Source organism: Paralichthys olivaceus, chromosome 1, assembly GCF_024713975.1.
Source record: "Paralichthys olivaceus isolate ysfri-2021 chromosome 1, ASM2471397v2, whole genome shotgun sequence".
Classification (NCBI taxonomy): domain Eukaryota; kingdom Metazoa; phylum Chordata; class Actinopteri; order Pleuronectiformes; family Paralichthyidae; genus Paralichthys; species Paralichthys olivaceus.
The window spans coordinates 10,653,691-10,675,857 of NC_091093.1; the positions used below are offsets into that span (position 1 = coordinate 10,653,691).

Genomic DNA, 22,167 nt, shown 5'->3' on the forward strand with positions numbered 1-22,167 from the left:
AGCTTCCATTTGCAATCTTTGTGAGGACAGGTGCATATCTTCTTGTGCCGTTTGAAATAAGGTGTTCCTCACACTAATAACCTACGGGATGTCCTTACTCTTGCAATAGTGATGCAATGAATTGTCAAATGTGTCACAAACTACATGCAGAGTAAGTGATTCATATTTTACGAGCTGCATTTAAAAAAACAAAATAAACTTGCAAGTGGTTGTGCAGATGGAGTGAAAGCACTGCAGCAGTTTTCACCCCTCACATCCTGTAACGCCCCCTCCCCACCAAGCTTTTTTCACAGCCCCTAAATACTCGCTCTTGTCAGATTTTGTGAGGAGATTATGGTGATGCTCTTGAGCTCACTGAGGTCATTTATAAATTATGTCATCACATCAGTGGCCTGGATGTGCTCAGGCTGTATGCACCATATCCCCTTGAAAGATCAACATGGCCTCCTGTAATCCTCTCTGTGCTTAATCTGCGCTGCTGCATGGGCGACCTCATGTGGCCAGTTGAGGTAAACTAAAAAAAGAGTCGCTATGCATTTCACTTTTTAAACTTTTCCATTTATCTGCATTAATGGACAATCAGGGCAAAAAACACCTGAGCTCAGACTGTGATAATGTTATAGCCAGGTGTGTGGGAGTATGTGTTAGTTTGAGACTTTTCTATCATTTAATATATTTTTATATGTAGCAAATACCACAACTTTTTCGTTGAAGAGCAATTTCATGCCCATACTGTAATACTTTGATGTGAAAGCTCACCCTTTGTTACATGCCTACACCTACTTGCATGTGTTTTCTCCTGGACTGTTGCAGTCTGTGCTCAACTGCAGAACAAACTTCCCTCCACTTTACAGCCCTCCTTCCAGTTTGTCCCTGGGAGACTACATTTCAAATGTAACCCCACCTGAAACCTTGAACAGACCAATCAGCTTGAGAAATGTCAGAGCAGACGGCACACCCTCCTTTGTTCCAAACCAATCAGAGTGGAAGTGTGGCGTTTTGCCCGAGGGGAAAACTTACCCCTGGATGCATTAATTACGCATCACTTAGCTGTTGCCAATGTGTTCACAACGGTGGACCCTCTTTTGGGCTTTTTACAACGATTGCTTTCATTTTTCGGTCAATCTAGTATGGAAAGTAGACAACAATGGCTTACCAGGCTGAAAAATGAACTTAGCAACAGTCCTCTGGTATCAAATGTGGCTTTTGGCTTTATCCTCATGGGACTAGAGAAGCTGGTGGAGCTGGAGTTTGAGTGTCCTTGCAATCCTACATGGAACGGAGTGTTTTCATCAGCATTCTTCATCATTCCTGCTGTCATGGCCTTCACGTTGATGCTGATCATTCAAGGATGCAGATGTGATACGTGGTGCAGGAAAACTGTTTCCCTCTCCAGTTTCGTTCCTGCTATCGTGTGGCTGATTTTGTTGTTCCTCGATGGTCAATACTTTGCTTGTGCTATGACAGACTGGGAGGGTAGATTTGTACTAGTTGACAAGGCAGCTCCGCAGAAGTGGTGTGAGCCAACAAGTGAGGGAGATGTCACCCCACAAGAACTAATGCTCCGCTCGCAGCAACTGTTTGTTTTTTCTCAGGTGAGTGGATTGTTTTCTAATTTACAGACGATTATGTAGAATAAGTGGAGTAAAACACACTCCTCTCTTAGAGTAGGAACTGTAGAGAATATATTCATAATGTTAAGCTATCACCTTTTGTAAAATATTTATATAGCTCTGCTAATTCAGTGTGTTAGCAAGAATTACAACTTATCTCTTGATAACTACTAAACAAAGTGTTGCTTCACTCTTTTATACCCCAGGTTATAGGCATAATCCTCCTCATTTTCATCTGTGTGGGTCTCGTAGTGTATGTAATCAGAGAAAGCTGCCAACAAGAGGTGGAAATGCAGGATTCAGATGTAGCTGAGCTCACTGTGCTCAGGATGAGCTCTCTACGGACAAGGACATCATGAGAGGACTTACACCGCCCACATCACCTGCCCTGCTGGCATGGACACTTACCTGAACAGACTTTACAATGACTTCTCACAATAATTGTTAATACGTGCAGTATTTTTCCCCTATCAAACTTTTACTGATGATCAATCATGCTGCTGTATGAAACCATATGATTATGGATATTACTGAAAACAGTGATTCTGTTTTTTCTTTGTATTATCAGCTGATATGTAACCAGAGCTGTGCTTGTGCTCACAAGTTATTGGTTTTACCTGTCTGTACAGTAATATTGGCACTTTTTTTGCTAAGTAGATCAAAAAATGTATTCCACTTTCATGTCCAAGTCTTATGAAGCTACAAAGCAAGTACTTGTAAGGCTAGCTTAGCTTAGTGTAAAGACTGGAAATGGAAGGAATCATCCAGCCTGGCTGTTTCCAAAGGTAACTACACCTTCCAACACCTCAAAAAGGCTTTGATTCATCCCCTTTGTTGGATTTATACAAAACCAGAGCGTAAATGTGATAATTCTCCTCAAGGGTGGTTATGTGCTAGACAGTTCCTTGACTGGAATCCTTTGCAGCCTATCCCTAACCTATCCCAAAATTACTTGCACGCCTGTGAGAATTCACCATGGAATCATTTTAAAAAAAGCTAATATGACAGCCTCTACAAATATAACAGTGGATAGGAAACCCACTGCAAAGGTATGGCCATTAAAAACTGTTAAGGCCTCAGGATGCAACCTCCGAATCAGAGCAGCTGTTGTCCAGCATATAACCACCTACAGACAGCTCTTTACACACCTTTATGTTAAACTAAGATCAATGACTGCTGATTCCAGCTTCATAGTTCATATGCAGGCATGAGAATGGTCTTAATCTTCTCGTTTAATTCATTACAAGAAAGAGAATAAGCACATGACCCAAAATATGTAACTATCTCTTTAAAGGGATATTTCATTTTGTTAAATTGACAGTTTGCTGTCTTACTTTCAAGTTTAAATCTTGAAAATATTGTTTTCAATTTCTGAGCTTGGAAGTTTTTTTGTGCCTTTTGTATTAGCTATATAGAGTCAAGTGGAGTCCAACAGGCAGCTAATATCTATCTGACTACTGTTAGTTGACTCTTGTTTTCAAGTGCCAAAATGAAAATGTTCTAACAAGGTGAAATCTCACTTAAAATATTTCTGTTTTTTCTTGATGTTTTCTCAAGAATGTAGGGTCAGACCTTCATTATGTCTTATCCTACAACACTTAATGATTAAAACTGATTTTGCTGATGATTTACCTGTATGACAGCTAGAGATGTAAAGCCATGTGTATGCTGTTTTCTATCATGGCTGCAACCAGCCAAAAGTAGGAAGTAGACACAAATCTAAAACAATGTATTTTTATTGTTTTGTAATAAAAGAATTTATTTATTTAAGTATAACCCTCAGGGATTTTGTGCAGTCATTTCATGATAGTATAATCTTCACAAACCTGCAATCTGGGTATTTGAGTTTGTCTTTAAGTGAGATGAACTCAGTTTACTATAACATCTCTCTTCAAATACCTTTAACATTAGACAGAACATAATAATTAGAATTTTGCTGTTTTGACATTCACAGAAAACCTTGGCAACATTGCAAATATCGTTTCTACCTTTAATGGATATACGGTACATGCTACAAATCCAATACCTTAACACAGCTGAAAATAAAAAGACTGTTTGTACAGTAGATTTGCATGTAAATACCCCCTTTGTTTCTGAGGACATCCTCTGTAGACCGATTGGTTGAATGGATTTTTTGTTGTCTGATTCTCTACAGCTCTCTCAAAGTTATTACTTGCTTTAGTAGCTTATTTCTTGACTTCTTAGTATTTACAACACAGTTAAACCCATTAAGTGTAGAAATTGGGGCAGGCCCTGTATGTTCATCCTGTGGCAGGGCTTATTCAAGACTTCTTGTATGGCCCTGAGGAAGTTGTTGTCTTTATCCCCTTCGCTCCTCACACTTTTAGAACAGGGCATCATAGTCATATGTGAACAAATTTGCACACACAACTGGAACCCATCAAACTCTTAGACTACTTTTTATAATATCATGAGAAATTAACTTTTGCATATCCTCGACAGTGTTCTTGACCAGAGTCCATATGATTTTGGGAGGTAATTAAGCTAATTAAGCCCCAGAGATATATCCACATCCAAGTATTAAGGATGGCTTGAAGGGTTATGTGAAAGGGAGCACAACGGCAGCTCACTTAAGACAAAGTTACTGTCCAAGGCTCTATGTCCAAAATATTCACCGACAACACAAGTGACAAAGAACTGACCCTTGTCAGTTTTTCAAAACTCTAGTACAAAGTTTTCTCTAAGACATTGTTAAGCTAGTTGTTCCCTAATTGTGCAAAGGTAAGGATAACTGCATTTTTTTCACCTGTATGTATTTGATATACCCAAAACCTTGTTTACTCACTTCACTCTGTGCTCTTCAGGCTTGAAAATCAAGATATTTCTTGTTATAAGGGCAACCTAAATTCAGAATTTAGATTCAGGAGAAATAAGTAAACAAGTAAAACTAATTTATTTTAAGTAGCGCACGTATCTTGTTGAATAATTCAAAGAATCACCTGAAGCATTATTATTATTATTAGTGATAGTAATATTTATAATGCTTCCAGATTCTTCACATTGAAATTTATGTAATTGTATGTGTTGCATTATAAAAAGATTGGGCTATCAAGATACAGTTCATAATACAAAATAATACAGAAACACATATTGATGCTTATATAATGCAGTGTTATGCTCATATAAGTGCCCATTATAACCCTGGCATGTCACTTTGATCTTTGTGTATGAAGTTTGATGTTTAAATCCATCCGAGCCTATACTTAGCTTGGATAATGTAAGAATATGAGTCCTCAATATTGTGCAACACCGGAGAAAGAATGTAACCATTTAAAAATGTTAATCTAACTGTTATGTGCCACAGTGAGTGTAAATTCACTAAAAGGATTTACTCTTGCAGAGGTACATTCCTTTAAGAGGACAAGCAGTTTCTGGAAGTACAAAACAGAACAGTAAGCAGAAACAAGGTTTTATTTTGTTCCAGCTAAAGCAGCAATGCCACTGTATAGTATGTTCTTCCTACCAAAGGCTAAAGTTCTGTTTGTGTGGACTCTGAACTGAGGTTACAGATATCAAGGGCTTACATATTCAAATCGAATGTGCATGTGAAAGCATGAATATAATTTAATAAGGCACTTGCCAATCTGTAATAAAAAAATGCATTTTTGTTTGTATACACATGTGAAATAACAATATTGTAAGAATATAGTGAGGTGACTATATTCAACCAACAACATGCAGGATGTGTTCTTCCTTGTGAATAAAATAATGATAAAGCACTGAACGATCTAGATTTGTCGCTCTTTTTTAACTAGATTCAAATCAACCCTTTGAGTCTTTTGTTCTCAGACAGAGTTAAAAGCCTAAACACCTTATTAAGGCGACAAAAGTGAATCATCAGCACAAGTCAAAGTATGAGTAGCATGATATTTACAGTGTGGAAGGAACACCAGGGTAGTCTGAAGGACATAAACTGCTGACTGGTAATGTTCTCTCTGCCTCGTTTACAGGCAAAAATAAATTAAAAATTGAATCAGACAGTCAAAACTCATTTTTTTAATTTTTCAACAGACTATAAACAATGTGATGAAATGTACAGTCAAGTCAAAGTAAAATCCAAAATGAAACACCTACTCTTTCATGGTTCAACTGATCATCCAAACTGACTGTAACAGCTGATAAATCCCTCCCTGTTAGTCAGATTTGAGCTTTCTTTTGATGCACAATCTGAAGCACGACCACACTAACCAAGCAAATAATAACAAAACAACTAGTGCAACTGTCATCAAGAACAATATGACATCTACAGAGTGGTAGGAGTACCAAGGCAGTCTGTAGGCCTCAGTTCTCAGGTGAGCTGCACCTTTGTGTCTCATGACGAACTCTATCCAGTAGAGGGCACTGTCCATTGGCTTCATTGGCTGATCTCTGTGCAGCCTGGAGAGTCTCTGCATGTTCAGTCTGTAGGAGGGCTCAGTCAAGATTTCCTGTATTGCTTCTAGGAAGTTGTTGTCTTTGTCCACTGTGGATAAAGTAAGAATCTTAGCCCCTCCTCTCTCTTTCAGACGGAGCAGGTTGTCGTACTGGTCAAAGTACACAGGTAGACCCACAACTGGGACTCCGTGATAAATAGCCTCTTGAATTCCATTTGTTCCCCCGTGAGCCACAAATAATTTCATCTTTGGATGTCCCAGGAGGTCATTCTGTGGCATCCAGTCGACTAGTAAAGTGTTGTTGCCCAGAGTGGCCGGTCTGTCGCCTTTATGCTTCCAGATGACTTTCTGAGGTAATTTAGCAAAAGCTGCAGCAATCTTGTTGGTCATGTCAGCAGGAAGTTCACTCACAAACGTCCCCAAAGACATGATGATGACTCCATGCTCCCCAGAGCTCTGGACAAACACCTCCAAGTGTTCAGGAAGTGGTTCAGCAGGTTTGCACTGAAACCCTCCTATATAAACAACATTAGGCATAGTTGGTCGAGGAAAGTCAAACACAAAGTTGGTTCTCATCAACCAAATGTCTGCATTAAGCACCAACTGCTTAAATTCATTATCAAGCCCAAGATATTTGTCACATATCTTCTGGTATGGCTTAGCCATCAAGTGGTATTGTGTTTTAATGACAAGATATAACATCATGTTTTTAACTCTCTGAAAAAAGTTCATTTTATCAGTATTGCCAGATCCTGTAACAGGAACATGGGATACAGGTGATGGAGCAAAAGCAAGATGACCCTCTCCAGCTACTAGCCAGCGCACATTAAAAACAAGAGGAAGGTTCAAATATTTGGCCAAAATGACTCCACCGCCCCACCAGGGGTCAGTGAGTACCATGTCAAACTTGCTGTCCTTGATGTTTCTTATCAACTCTCGGTCATCTAACAGTGTTGTTACAAATTTACCAACACGTCTGTGGACTTCAGCTATGCTTTCCAATAATCCTACATTAATACGGAGAAAACTTATCAAAGGATGTGCATTCCGCTTATATTCAATGACCTTTGATATGATATTTGTGACAAACTCCTGATCTATGACCCTCTCCACTTGGACTGTGACAGTGTTGTAAAAAGAGCTGTTGTCCGGGATGTACCAGCCTTTGCTGTGACGCAGAACAGTAATATTGTGTCCTCTTGAGTGCAGAGCTTGTAGTAGAATTTTCATGTTTATCCAGTGGCTGCCATCGCTGGGAAACACCAAGATGTTTCCAGCTTGACAGACTCCAGGAATGAGGATGAGCAGGAGCAAAGCACTGCAGCCAGCGATCAGCCTCATCTTAAAAGAAAACAATGTGAATTTTGTTAACCAAGGTTAAAAAGATATCATTGCAAAACAAAATAAAGTCTGACTATTTCAGTTTGTTAACACAAATACTTATATTAGAGTTGCAAGTCATCCATGACCCATCGATACTGTCCATTATCATCTATCCCATCCATTATCTATTCCGTTTGACTTAAGGGCCACAGGGGGTGCTGGAGCCAATCCCAGCTGATGTTGGGTGACAGGCGGGCAAACAGGGCCAACATATAGAGACAAACAACAATCACCTTGTGGTCAACTGATAGTCTCTAATCAACCTTATCCCCAATGTGCTTGTCTTTGGACCGTGGGAGGAAGTCGGAGCACCTGGACAAAACCCACACATGCAAACTCGTCACAGAAAAATTCCTGTTGAGGACCTTCTTGCTGTGAGGCAACAGTGTTAACCAGTGCACCTCAGTGCTGCACTGTTATTTCTCACTTGTATTAATTATTTTCAAATCAAACCAAGTTTATGTATCAGGCACATTTAAAAACAAATGGGGGTTGACCAAAGTGCTGTACAATATTAAGAGCCAATAAAATAACAGTAGAATGAGAGAAGATAAAAACAAAGCCTTTATACATATAGACTTTATACAATTGACTAACTGGCCTTAAAACAAGTAAGTATGTAAATCAGTTAAATAGACTTAGTCAAGGGCAGTTACAAGCCTGAGGGAACAGGTGCGTCTTCAGTCCAGAGTGAACCTTTAAATGAAAGCGATAAACTGTTCCAACGCTTTGGGGTGGCCACAACGAAGGCAAAATCACCCATACCCAGATGTACTGGGGGCGGCAGGGCATGTAATGCTTTATTTACTTGTCAATGATGAAGACAAAATGTTGAATTATAGTGACATCATAATAAAAATTCTGTTATTTGTAAACAAGCTGTAAACATGTTGAAATGACATCTAGTCAAGGTACATTCACAGACAAATAAAGTCAAATAATAAGAAGATTTGGTTTTAGAATTGTAATTTTAGCTGCTCAAACATTCGTAAGGGTACTTACTGTGGTCTATGTTGTTGGTGAACTCCACACTGGAAGAATAACTGTATGTTTGTCTGTGCAGGGGAAACCAGTCTGGATGTATCCGCCCACAACCCACAGGGGAAGAGTTTAACAGCATCTTAGCCTGCACCTTAACCCAGAGCCCATTCAGGTCTTCTCATTTAATCACCTCAGACAATTGTTCAGATCTTTAGCTAAAAAATGCTGAAATGCAGAAAATGTGATTTTGGACTATGTGGTGATTCTTCAGTTTAATACTAAGCTATATCCTCACTTGCTATGAAATAATGCTGAAATACATTTCAAGCAGGTTTATAATGAATAAGAGACAAATTAAAGATCTTAAAAAATGAATCAAAAATGATATTAAAGTTAGATTTTCCTTTGTATTTGAAAATCTAAATCAAAACTAAATTCATGAATTCTTACTTTTCTGTTGATTTTTTTATCACATGCTGAATTTCTTCCATTATAACATCTCTAGGTCCCACAAAATGCTGTCGCCATGGAAGCACACATACACACACACACACACACAGAGTCTGTGTAGAACATAATGCAGCATCCCCTGTAGCTGTTGACATCAGGTAACATACTGGAAACATGTTATGAAATGAAAATGTAAAGCAGAATCTCAGTGGCAGATCTGCCCTTGTCATTTCTCACTGCTGCTGAGGAGATGCATGGAGGGGGGGTGGCTATACTTGTCTGTGATAAGTGAGTACAAGGATGCTTGGAAAAGGGGAGGGAAAGGCAGTGGTGGTATAGTAGGGGAAAATGGGGCGGGCTCTCTGAAGGAAGAGGAGGAGGAGGAAGAGGATGTGTTGCCTGTGCACAACTGGAGGCAGCAGGGACTGAAGCAGCATCTGTATGAGGCGAGAGAAAGAAACTGCACAGAATGGAGGAGAGCTAGAGCAGCACTGTCGCTGTCATCAGGACACCTACCACCTCACCGCTACCACTGGCGCTCTGGACTGCATGTTAATGGGAGAGACTCAGAGCAGGTATATTTACATCATTTGCATTAGTATTATTATGTGAAACATGTGTATTACCTTGGAGATGGGGTAGATTATCAAAGTGAGCATGCAGGATGCTATTCTGTATATTAAAGGTGTGTGATTTAGGCAATTTGTTATTTAGATTAGATTGTTTTCTTTATATAGCTTATTCACTGAGATCCATAACTGTGATTGAATCTAGATTTTCCAAAGAACAGCAGGGGTGTTTGACTTGAGATTTAAACCCTTATCTTTAGGCATGCTTGATTACTCAGTGTACACAAAAGCTGCTGCCGTATTTACCATTTTATTTTCCAGTTCTGTGATGCCCGAGGGACCAGCAGAGTGGATCCGTTTCCTCCTCTGATATGATGCTGAGAGCAGGAGGGGCAGCCACCTTCCTCGCACTGCTGCTGCTGCTGCCGCTGCTGTGCTGCTGCCACCTGTGCCACTCACTGCGTAAGTTTCCCACGGACTGGGAACTGTCACAGTGGAACGTAATGGAATCAGTGTGACAGATGGGATAGTGGAAGATAAGTTGGATATGTATGTAACCAAGACACCAAGAGAGAAGACATAGAAATCTCCAGATGGTGGGTGAAGAGTGAAGGTAGCTTGCCAAGTTACTCAAACAAAATGCACTGATGTAAGAGTAATGACTTACCTGATGTTCAGTGCTTATTTTTCCTTATTTGGCAACCAATGGTTTCCAGCAATTTATCAAATTATAATTTGAATTGAAGTCAGAGGCATTATATGCCCTATGTGCATGCTACAGCTTGGTAATTGTCTGCTAGAATTGTCAAAGTTGAGTTTTTATCCAGTTTTATGCCACTCTGTAAACTAAGTCCTTTGAAATTTTATATTTTAACCAGATGAATGAGTCATGACGATAGTCATCAGACGACTGGATCTTCAAATATTAGAAAACAAGCTGATAAACAAGAGCGGCAGCCCCTCCAAAATGTTCTGAGTGTTGGAGAAGCACAGATTTTTTTAATGGGACTACTTTATTCATTATTTTGACTGGATTTAATCTGGATTTGGAGAGGATGGATGATTTAGTTTTTAACAATTAACCCTGAAGGAATCCTATCCAGAAAAGGCTCTGGGGGCAATGTTGGTGATAACTCCCATGATCCCATGATACTTCCTGAGGTCATAAAGCTCTTTCTTTTGCTGCTGTTTTTGAATGAGAGACTCTGAACAGCAGGTTATAACATATTGTCTATTAACCTCTAACCCCTTCGTATCTACAATTTCTCTGGAAAAAACCAGGAAACTCAATAACTGAAAGAGGGCACAGAATTTGGATATCATCCTTTTTTTTATAATGAAGCATCATTAATGCAGGAATCCAGGGAGTTAACAATTAACTAATACAGTGTTCAATCCATATTGGATTAGTGGTGATGCGATATTTATGACACTTTGGCTGACATAAGATGTCTTATATCCATATTTTCTGCCACTTCAAAAAAACGAGATAAATAATAAAAGATTCTTACATTCCCAGTCATATTTACGCCACAGATACTAACTATCTTTGAATCAAATTCAAACCATGCAAAAATACCAACATGTCTGCATAAAACATACAAGCAGAAACAACAAAATATACAATGTGTGCACACTGTAATCACAGTCAAGTGCTTAGCTGTTAGACGGCTGGTGGGCAGGTATGGAACAGCACCTATGGAGAGTTGTAAGTGCGGATACAGATATACTGTGTAAACCCGCTGGAGGGGAAAGAGAGAGGAGCTGCTGTTTCCATGACAGTGTGTATATATTAGTATGCATGAATGAATCCTGTATTTTTTGTCCTCTGCTTCATTTTATAGATTTCTATCTCTCTCCTCCTGCTAATTAATGTTTTTGCATATTTGGTCTTCTGCACCAAGTCAAAAGCAGCAAGCATTAACTAAAGTATCTTTCAACATATCTGGATATGTTACTGGTAAATATGAATTTGACTCAGCACTAGATGAAAACCTCAATTCCACAGGCTCTTTAAATGGGATTTTATTGTTACCTAAAAGCACATAAGTTGTATCTGTGTTTTAGTGTATTTGTGACCCTATGATTACATTGATCATACTCTAAAACAGATTCATGTACAATCCCACAGCTGAAGAGATGATGAGTTTGTTGATTATGAGGTCATTGATTGAGGGTGTTGCAGCCTTGTCCCTATTGATCCACACACACACAGACACACACACTTACGAGGGTGACACCATATATATATGCGGTCAGTGTTTTGGTAGATTTCCAGCCACATTCTTTCATCCATAAATTGGGTTTATAACTGAGTTGGTGGGTGATTTAAAGAGCAGTATGAAAGAAAATTTTGGGTAATTCATACATGTAATCAATACTTTCATATTGTTATTAGAGCTCTGCCTCAGCAAGACAATGCATCAGTTTTACACTCAACAAAATTTATATTTATCAGATACTTAGCAATTAATGACTATGTAGTTTTTCACATTGACTTGTCTCTAGTAGCTGCAACAACCAGTGTTGCTCTCCTCTCTGCTCTGTCAGGTTTGAGCACTGGGCTAACGTAGAATTTCATAGCTTGAAATGTTTGCATCAAATGCATGAAACTTGTGTGTCCGTCTCTCGGACACTTACTCTTGGTTATTTTCCGTTACAATTTTTACTTACAACATATTTCTTGCCTCAAAAGCTCTTTACACATGAACAAACTATATCTCTGTGAAGAAAACTTTTTCACACAACATTTCTGTAGTAGTAGATTCCTGTGATTACTGCCTCTGGGCATAGTATGAATACAAGACTGTGACACTGCAGAATACATGTAAAACGGGCTATAGTTCATAGGTGGCAATAAAATCATGTAAACAACACCAAACATTCTACACTCATGACTGCTACATTCAATATTATCTTTCTTTTTGATAGTGGCTCCTTTACAGGAAATGAACTTAAAATTAACAGAAGCTCTAACCCTATTGTACTTTTTATTGAATGTGTGTTTGGTTAGATTTCTCTGTCTCTCGAAACTAAAGCTTTACCACAGAGGACTTATCCAGACACTCTACACATAAACACTGCAGTAAGGTCAAAGAGGTGAATGCATCACTGTTTGAGAACAATAACAGAAACGGAGCTGGAAATGTGGTAATTATCAGCCATGGAGTCTGAAGAGATTGAATATCTCGCAGCAGATATGAACTTGTAATTTCTTATCTGTTCTCCTGTTTTAGGGGTACCAAAGCTCTCGTCATATGCAAAGGCAGAGGACAAGCTGTTTCGATACCTCTTTGGAAGCTACCAGAAATGGGTACGTCCGGTGGAATATCTAAACCAGACGATCTGTGTGAAGTTTGGACTGGCCATCTCCCAGCTAGTTGATGTGGTGAGGACACAAATGCAGAGACTGTTTATGTGTTACTGAGGTGTTAACTTCATGAAGGTCAAACCTAACAAGGCTGAAAGACAGAATGCTATTTCAATTATGGAAATTTCCATATTGGCCACCTACTAAAGTTGATAATTGTTTTTGTCATTTTAGGATGAGAAAAACCAGCTGATGACAACCAATGTGTGGATGAAACAGGTAAATATAAACAACTGATAAATCATTTAATTTTACCATTGGGAAACCTTCAGGTACAGCTCTTAGGGCTGTACGGTGTTCCTTTAAGGCCACGGAAATGCTCGAAAACATCAGGCTTTTATAGCTTTTTTAGGCAACAGTCGGCCTCTTCCCTCCACCTTTTTAATCTGGCCGGGTGGCCTTTTGCTGACACCTCTCATCCATATGAATCCTTTAGGCTCTGCGCCCACGCACCTTCCTCCACAGGCCACCTCCTCTCCACTGTCAGCCTTATTCATGGTCTTGGCAGCACTGTCTGTCATGCATCTTATGAATTATCCCCCCCGGGCTAGGCTGGGCTGGGCTGTTCGGGTCAGTTGCTCCCTTTCACAGTGATGGATTGCATCAGGCAAAAAAAGAGGTGATTGCCACAGAAACAGAAAGTCAGATTTTCTCTCCCTCTTTTTGTTAAGGAAACAACTACTGAGCTTAAATTGTTTTCGTCTTCTCATAAACTTGCTTGAGTATTCTGTCTCACTGTACCTATCATGTTTATCATGTCTAACCCTAATCAGATACATTTTCTATTAGAGTTAGCCAAGCTAGCTGTTTCCCCCTGTGTCCAGTCTGTATATCAAGGTATAGTCACCTTCAGTTTTAGCATTCAAGGCTCAAGTTGTTTATTGTATACATGTAAAATCACATTAAAAAAAAGGGAAGCTCCATACTAGCAAAAATGAAGTTGTTATGTAAGTCATAAGGGGGAGAACAATAAGAAGACTATATTTACAAAATAGATCTAAAATAATAAATGAGAACACAGTACAAAGACATGTGAAGGAAAAACATAATTCAGACATTACATTGTTGTCAGCCTTTTCCATCTAACTCTCAATTGAGATTCAAACTCGTTCATTTTTTGTGTGTGTGAAGGAGTGGACTGACATGAAACTTAGATGGAACCCTGATGACTATTTGGGCATCACAACTATCCGTGTCCCCTCTGACAGGCTGTGGCTGCCTGACGTGGTGCTGTACGATAAGTATGTACTATTACTTATGGAAAGAAATCATACGGATGTCACACATTTTATATAATACCTTCCAAATGAAACACTTGTAGAACAGCTCTGGTTCCAGAAGTCAATTTCCAAAATTATTTTCTCCATTGACATTTCTGAAAAAACCTAATAAAAGACTTTTCAAGCCTAAAACCACGTTGACCAGATTAATTGTGAGCATAAAACATTTGATTTGGAGAAAAAATACTTTGGAAAATGGAAAAGGGGAAAAGGTATAAAACGGTGCACAAGATTACTTTAAGTAGGAAGGAACTACGCATCCTATCTCTCCTTGCTGCTGATCCATTTCCAATGACTTCCAGTGCTTCTTCTTGAATAGTGAGTTTCACCCCTTTGGACTTTCTTTTCTTCATCTCTCAAAAACTGCAGCAGGTTAGAATGCAAAACCATAGTTGCTCTGTGGTAAATATAATTGTAACACTGAACAATCCCATCGTAGCTGACATCATTTTTGTGGTTGTGCTTAACATTTCCATGGTAACAGTTGGCAACAGCAGATGTTGTGGGAAGTGCTATCCTTAACACAAAATCAAGCAAATGAATGAGATTTTTATTTCTGGGATCACGCTGTTGAGCTCTATTGACAGGACCATACTAATAGACGTCATGTTTTCCTACAAGGAAACTAGACATTAAGCCAAAAAAATGTCCCCTTATAATTGCTGAATGCACGCATTGTAATTTTAAGTTGCTTTGGGTAAAGGCATCAACTACATGACACGTAATAATATGTAATGATAAGCTCATGGTTGGCAACAGCACTTGTCTTTATTTTTTTGTCTTTAACAGCTCAGATGGGCGTTTTGAGGGAACTGTCACCAAAGCTGTTGTTAAGTATGATGGAACGATAACATGGACGCCACCGGCCAATTACAAGTCAGCCTGCTCCATTGATGTCACCTTCTTCCCGTTTGACCTCCAGAACTGCTCCATGAAGTTCGGCTCCTGGACTTATGATGGCTCCCAGGCGAGTCTCTCCTCAAAGCATGTGTATATTACACTTAGCGTTAGTTAAGACCAGTTACTTACATGACATTGTCCTCATAATTTAACAGGTGGACATCATTCTGGAGGACTTCCACGTAGACAAGCAGGACTATTTTGACAACGGTGAATGGGAGATAGTAAAAGCCACAGGCAGCCGTGGTCTGAGGACAGATGGCAGCTCTTCCTACCCCACCATCACCTACTTCTTCATCATCCGCAGATTGCCTCTTTTTTACACCCTCTTTCTCATCATCCCCTGCATCGGCCTGTCCTTCCTCACCATCCTTGTCTTCTACCTGCCCTCCAACGGTGGCGAGAAGATCTCCCTCTGCACCTCAGTGCTGGTGTCGCTCACCGTCTTCCTACTGGTCATCGAAGAGATCATCCCGTCCTCCTCCAAGGCCATCCCTCTCATCGGGGAGTACCTGGTGTTCACCATGATCTTCGTCACGTTGTCCATCATCATCACAGTCTTTGCCATCAACATCCATCACCGCTCCTCCTCCACACATCACGGCATGGCACCCTGGGTGAGGAAGATTTTCCTGCATCGACTGCCTAAGCTGCTGTGCATGCGCAGTCATGTGGACCGTTACGCCACAGCCGGAGTGGCTGGGGTGGGAGGAGCCGTAGGTGTGGGTATGATGAAGGATTCAGCACCTAAACTCACCCCCCTACTCTACACGAGACGTCACCTGCAAGCGGCTTTAGATTCTATTCGCTACATAACCATGCATGTGGTTAAAGAAAATGAGGTCAGAGAGGTGAGTTTGTTGGATTTTGTGTAATTGTTCATCAGTGTTTAATTGTTTTATGGAAAAATAGTAATTTCTGGCCCTGCACTGTCTGTTACTCATGTCTTCATGTATGTCTAGAGACTGACATTTGCTTTATCGATCTGGTACAGGTGGTACAGGACTGGAAGTTTGTAGCCCAGGTTCTGGATAGAATGTTTCTGTGGGCCTTCCTCCTAGTGTCCATCCTGGGCTCTGCTCTCCTCTTCATCCCAGTTATTTACAAATGGGCCAACATCATCGTCCCTAACCATGTTGGAAGTTTCCTCTAAGAACCGCATATGGGAGCACAGCGACCACAAATGGATTTAAAGCACATTAACAGCCTACTGTGGATCTCCTGTGAGATTGAGATTACTGGTGAGATTCAGGCTTGTATACACACTCAACTGTGCCAGAGGTCAAGCTGCAGATTTGAGGCCTCACCCGCAGCATACATCTCATAGAGACGTGTTTTAAAAGTTTCTTTTAAAGGTAAACACAAATAATTATGTATTGTAGGTTCATCCAGCCACACTCTCTCTCACACATCAATAGATTTCAGGAAATGTATTTTATGTCCTATACATGCTGGCATCACAGAGTGCAGATTATTTATTGTGGTTGGAAGAGGTTTATTGTGATGTATGTATTGATTCATTTCATTTCAAAACTATTGTATCCCTGGCGATTACAAGGCAGCTTGCAGCCGAGATCAATATATACACACATACACATAATAGAAATAGGTGAAGACATTCATTCTCTTTGGACATAATACTCTGTATCTATTGGGTTTGGAGAGATGGGGCATGATTCAAATAAAAGCGATGGTTTAATTTTGCTCTTCTGGAGGCCAACTCTAATTTCACAAATCACCACTATGCACCTGCTCCTCTTCTGAGTGGGAAACAGTGGGGACTCTCTTCTTTGGACATTAATTTCCCAGCCAGCTCTTCCTACCTCCATCTTAAGTGAGCAAAACAGATTTAAAAATTCCATATTTGTCTTGTTATTCGATTGATGTTGCATGCAGATGCATCCAGTCATTTGATTTAGAGACATGTTTGAAAGGACCTAAGGGCCACTTTACTGCTGTTCACATCTCCAGGAACCAGGGAGACTCTTTTGTTTCAGCAGCTGAGCAGCTCTCAGCCTGTGTAAGACCCTGCACTGCCTCTCAAGACAAAACAACAGCAACAAAGGGTGGGGACTGAATTGAAAAAGTCTGTTGGGTTCCACTTCCAGTTACTACAACACTAAACACAGAGTCTGTGAGTAAAAATGATGATCAAACACAAGGATAGACAACAACTGTACGGTATTTTAACTCCTACAATATAAATAATCATGGATCTTAAAATGATAGAGGGTCTCTATGCCAGAAAAGTAAAAGCTGTTATTCACATCTAGATAAATATATACATAATATGGTACTTAATTTATTCAAGTGTAATATTTTCACTATGGAGGTCAGAGAACAGTAAAAGTTGGTTGGTGGAAAGATAATTTTCACCAATGTCTGGGATTTTTGTTCACACGCATAATTTCACCTACTATAAATAATGATAAATACGGTACAGAATTAGTTTCATTGTTCTAAAATTTGATGCAGCTACTTATTTGTGTTGTCTTACATAAATCATTTTTTGTGGATTTTTGTGTGTATGAAGCAACATCAGTGTAATAGCTCACTCTGCTCCAAGTATACAGTATGTTCATACAAAATCTAAATATTCTGATGGGGAAAAAATTGCTTTGATGAGGAATGTCAGACATGATTACATTTTATGTACAGGACTTTTAATTATTAACAATTTTACTATTAACAATATTTTTGTTGGCTATTATGAGACCATGTCTGCACAGACTTTGGGGATTACACTATGTATAGTACTGGGATTCATTCACAGTAAATTTGTCAAGACCCATTTAAAACTGTGAAAAACCTAATTGACTGAAAGTTAAAATTAGAATAATAGGTGATAAATTAAAAATGAAAATAAGAGACAAATAAAAAACTAACTTATAATATATACTTTTCACTACACAGAATATTATGGGTCAAAAAAGTGCGGTGGCTGATTTAGGAGGATGTACACTGTATATGTATAAGATATATGTATGTATAAGAGGATAACAAATATATGTTAAGACTGATAAGTAATAAGTATATAGAAAGGTATAGTATACAGTATGACATTAATATAAAAATGCAAAAATTAGGATTGGAATATATTATAACAATCAAATATACAAGTAATGTGCAAAAGCACACGTTACACAATATAGTGCAGGTAATAGAGAGAAGTCGCTGAGCAAAGTTACAGTCTGTGCTACATAATTGTAACAAGTCTTTGCCCACAGCTTCAACAAAGATCACATTGTTCTTGATTCCTGTAGAAAGGCCCAAAGAAAAGATTAACGATAATCCACTCATGTAATCTATCCTGGAATTTGTTGTTACGCATTCTCTGCTACCACGGATATATTTCACATCCACATCGAAGGAATAAGCACATGCATGCTGTGAGCTACTTCATGTAAAGCAGGTATGTTTTAATCAATATAATTTAATACCAACTTAATTTTATACCATTGAATTCTCCTGAGTGTATCTACAGTGAGTGTATTTATTTTCCTCTCAGGTTGGAGATGCCGCCTGATGGTAACACTAAGACGCTCCTTCTCCTTTTATCTGTTGTCTTCCTGACATTGAGAATATGTCACGGGGGCAGGATCTTGATTGTTCCTTTGGAGGGAAGCCACTGGGTGAACATGGATTTCATGATCAGAGCGCTGCACTCTCGAGGACACTCCATCGAAGTGCTTCGGACCGATAAGAGCTGGTACATCAAGGACGACTCTCTGCACTACAACACAATAACAGTATCTGTCACTGAAGCCTTTAATCACGACTTCATTAACCCCATCCTGAAAAAGATCATCGACATAGAGAGAGGGGAGAGCTCTGTGTTAACCTTTGCGAGTTTGCAGGTTGAGATGTTTACTGCCATGTTTAACATGCATAGAATAATATGCCAAATGGCTACTGTTATGTTTAAAGATAAAGAATTGATGAATAGTTTGAAGGAGAGAAAATATGACCTGGTCCTCACTGATCCGGCCTGGGGTGCAGGTATAATGTTGGCTCAAGCTCTTCAGCTACCTCTTGTTTATAACGTCCGCTGGATTACAAGTGGAGAAGGACATTTGGCCATTGCACCTTCTCCCTTGTCTTACATCCCGATGACCGGCTCTGGCCTGTCAGACAAGATGAATTTCATACAGAGAGTAAAGAATCTAATTTTTTTTGCCATTTGGCAAATTCAGGATGGGTTTTTAATTAACCCTCAATATCAAACTGTTTGTGACGAGTTCTTTGGTCCAGAAGTCAGATACAGTGACTTACTGCAAGGAGCAGACCTGTGGCTCATGAGAGTGGACTTTGTGTTTGAGTTTCCTCGACCAACTATGCCTAATGTTGTTTACATAGGAGGGTTTCAGTGCAAACCTGCTGAACCACTTCCTGAACACTTGGAGGTGTTTGTCCAGAGCTCTGGGGAGCATGGAGTCATCATCATGTCTTTGGGGACGTTTGTGAGTGAACTTCCTGCTGACATGAGCAACAAGATTGCTGCAGCTTTTGCTAAATTACCTCAGAAAGTCATCTGGAGGCATAAAGGCGACAGACCGGCCACTCTGGGCAACAACACTTTACTAGTCGACTGGATGCCACAGAATGACCTCCTGGGACATCCAAAGATGAAATTATTTGTGGCTCACGGGGGAACAAATGGAATTCAAGAGGCTATTTATCACGGAGTCCCAGTTGTGGGTCTACCTGTGTTCTTTGACCAGTACGACAACCTGCTCCGTCTGAAAGAGAGAGGAGGGGCTAAGATTCTTACTTTAGCCACAGTGGACAAAGACAACAACTTCCTAGAAGCAATACAGAAAGTCTTGACTGAGCCCTCCTACAGGCTGAACATGCAGAGACTCTCCAGACTGCACAGAGATCAGCCAATGAAGCCAATGGACAGTGCCCTCTACTGGATAGAGTTCATCATGAGACACAAAGGTGCAGCTCACCTGAGAACTGAGTCCTACAGACTGCCTTGGTACTCCTACCACTCTGTAGATGTAGTTCTGTCTTTCCTGGCTGCTGTTGCAGTGATTACTCTTCTTCCTCTTGTATTTGTCAGATATGTACGCCTTGAGAAATGCAAAAAGAAGAAAAAGGACTGAAAATGTACCTTGGGCTGATTTCTGTCTGCTCTTTCTCCTAACAAAACATCAACTGACAGTTTAGAGTTATTGCATGTCACAAATGATTTGTAAAACTGTCAATTCATTGAATTTTTCTGCAAACAAAAATAAATTATTTTAGGTTTGACCTCACCCCTAAGATTCAGGTTAAGTGCTTCTCCCTGCTAAAACCAAGTTATCTACGTTGTCTAGCAAGATTGCAGGTGCTGTGGCTGAGGAGCACAGTGGTCTAGAGCCGTTGGTACAGGTTGGTGTCTCAGCCAGCGGTTCAAAGTGTGTGTGTTTGTGTGTGTGTTAAGAGAGATGGCTGAGGGCAGGAGAGAATGGACGTCTCTGATTGATAAATGTTTTGGTCATTTAGAGGTTTAGTTTTAGCATAAATTGGAAAATAAGCACAAGCATAAGCTTTCTAGATTCCATGTATGTTTCCACTGTAACAACAATGCATTTCTATGGAAAGATAATATTGTGCATGAAAAGAAACCTGTCTTATAATAAGTGACTGCAGAATAAGCTGTGTACACTGAAAACAAACTCACCAGATAACAAATGTTTTAGTGCCTCAGTCAGCATTTCTATGTGCTTGTGGACCTAGATTGTGTCCCACGGTTTCCCCCCTGCCCTTCATCTAATCTGTTTGACACATAGCCAACTATCACCTGTATAAAGTTGAAGGAGAAATATCTGTTCTGGGTTAAAGGCTCTGATATGAAACCCAGTCATATCCATGCTGCACCTCAACAAGAGGTGCCCTACCCTTAAAGTGTTGATTGCATTAAAGTAATACTGCACACTTTAATGCTGTTGTTCGAGATACATTTTTTTTAAAGTTTTAGAATTACATTTATCATGAAATATATAAAAAAATCTGTACTAATGGGCTCAACAGGGCTCATAACGCCACCCAGTGTTTCAAATCAAGTTGGACCTTGCAGGGACAGTAGTGTCAACCTTTTGGGATGTCACTAGTTCATTTAATTTATATATATTTGAAAGGTTAACTCTCTCTTATCAAAGGCGTGAGGCCCCACACAAGTTGAATAGTATATTTAGATCTTTGGCTCCTTCTAGTGGTAGTTTCAGTAAAGACAATGTGGGAGACATGGTCCAGCAATACTGAGAGCGAGGAGGTGAAGCAGCTCTGACTAATTTCTTGCCTGTTCCTCTAGATTTGTCGCTCGTCGGCTAAAAGAGTCGTTGCAGTCAGAGCAGCTGACAGAGCAACTGTCTTAACACTGAAAAGGTCACTCAACTCTTGGATTGAACTTTCGCGAGGAAACACCAGGTTAATAATTAAAGCAGGCAGGTATTGTACGTAACTAAAATTATTATACAAATCATATCACTTAATCTAAATAAACTGAATCAGTGTGAAACATTCAGACATTTGATACATGATCAAATGTATTTATTATTTATAGCCACATTCAGGTCTTCTTTTTTTCTAAGAAAGTCTGTGCTGCATAAAATATAATATAATATAAAAATCTTGTTTTGCAAGCCACCGATTTGTGTGATAACTGCTCACCTCTCATCTGCATGTCTATCTGACCTTTTACCAACAAAAACTACTGTTACGTCTTTACGGTACAACTTAAACACACTAACCCACAGTATCGTACAGTCTCTCTCCATCGTCCTCCCATTCGTCAGAGTAAGACATGTCATCAGCATCCACGCTGGCCTGATACCTGAAAAGGAAATCTTCACCAGTTGAGTAATTTCTTCTATTAACATATGTTAACTAATAAAAAAATCTGATTACTAATTTTACTTAACCTGTGCTGAAAAGTAACACTAAAGTAGTCATTTATATTAAAATCGTTAAGTTCTTACCCCTCTTCCTCCTCCATGCTGAAAGATTCTCCTGATAATTGAAAACATTAGAAGAATTGAATAAATATAGATGAATGTAATTCATAATATCAATATATAAATGTATGTATGTCATGCTAATAAACAATTAATTACAATAATTTTACAAAGCTCTGTTAAGACTTTCACAAAGAACTTTGACAATTAACACAGGATACCTTTCACTGGTGAAAATAATGAGAACCTGCCAGTTTCTAAAAGTGATGAATAGATGGTGGATGGA

At 39.4% G+C, this 22,167-nt stretch overlaps 2 protein-coding genes, 1 long non-coding RNA gene and 1 pseudogene across 3 annotated transcripts; 3 read left to right on the forward strand and 1 right to left on the reverse strand.

The window, feature by feature from the left end:
• The first annotated feature begins 43 nt into the window (after window positions 1-43).
• On the forward strand, window positions 44-3,389 carry LOC138406326 (uncharacterized). The gene is made up of 2 exons (XR_011239814.1): window positions 44-1,595; window positions 1,820-3,389. It is a non-coding gene; the product is annotated as an uncharacterized lncRNA (long non-coding RNA).
• A 2,225-nt stretch (window positions 3,390-5,614) lies between these two features.
• LOC109625162 (UDP-glucuronosyltransferase 2C1 pseudogene) lies at window positions 5,615-8,626 on the reverse strand (annotated as a pseudogene).
• Window positions 8,627-9,181: 555 nt separating this feature from the next.
• Window positions 9,182-16,639, forward strand: chrna5 (cholinergic receptor, nicotinic, alpha 5). Its single transcript, XM_020079789.2, has 8 exons — window positions 9,182-9,396; window positions 9,712-9,852; window positions 12,627-12,778; window positions 12,935-12,979; window positions 13,892-14,001; window positions 14,830-15,007; window positions 15,096-15,791; window positions 15,935-16,639. Exons 2-8 carry the CDS (start codon window positions 9,762-9,764, stop codon window positions 16,091-16,093), a joined length of 1,431 nt encoding a protein of 476 aa, XP_019935348.1. The 5' UTR covers window positions 9,182-9,396; window positions 9,712-9,761; the 3' UTR covers window positions 16,094-16,639.
• Window positions 16,640-16,787: 148 nt separating this feature from the next.
• Window positions 16,788-20,201, forward strand: LOC109624913 (UDP-glucuronosyltransferase 2C1-like). Its single transcript, XM_020079844.2, has 2 exons — window positions 16,788-18,352; window positions 18,449-20,201. The coding sequence occupies exon 2, from the start codon at window positions 18,456-18,458 to the stop codon at window positions 20,046-20,048; it is 1,593 nt and encodes a 530-aa protein (XP_019935403.2). The 5' UTR covers window positions 16,788-18,352; window positions 18,449-18,455; the 3' UTR covers window positions 20,049-20,201.
• Window positions 20,202-22,167: the final 1,966 nt, after the last annotated feature.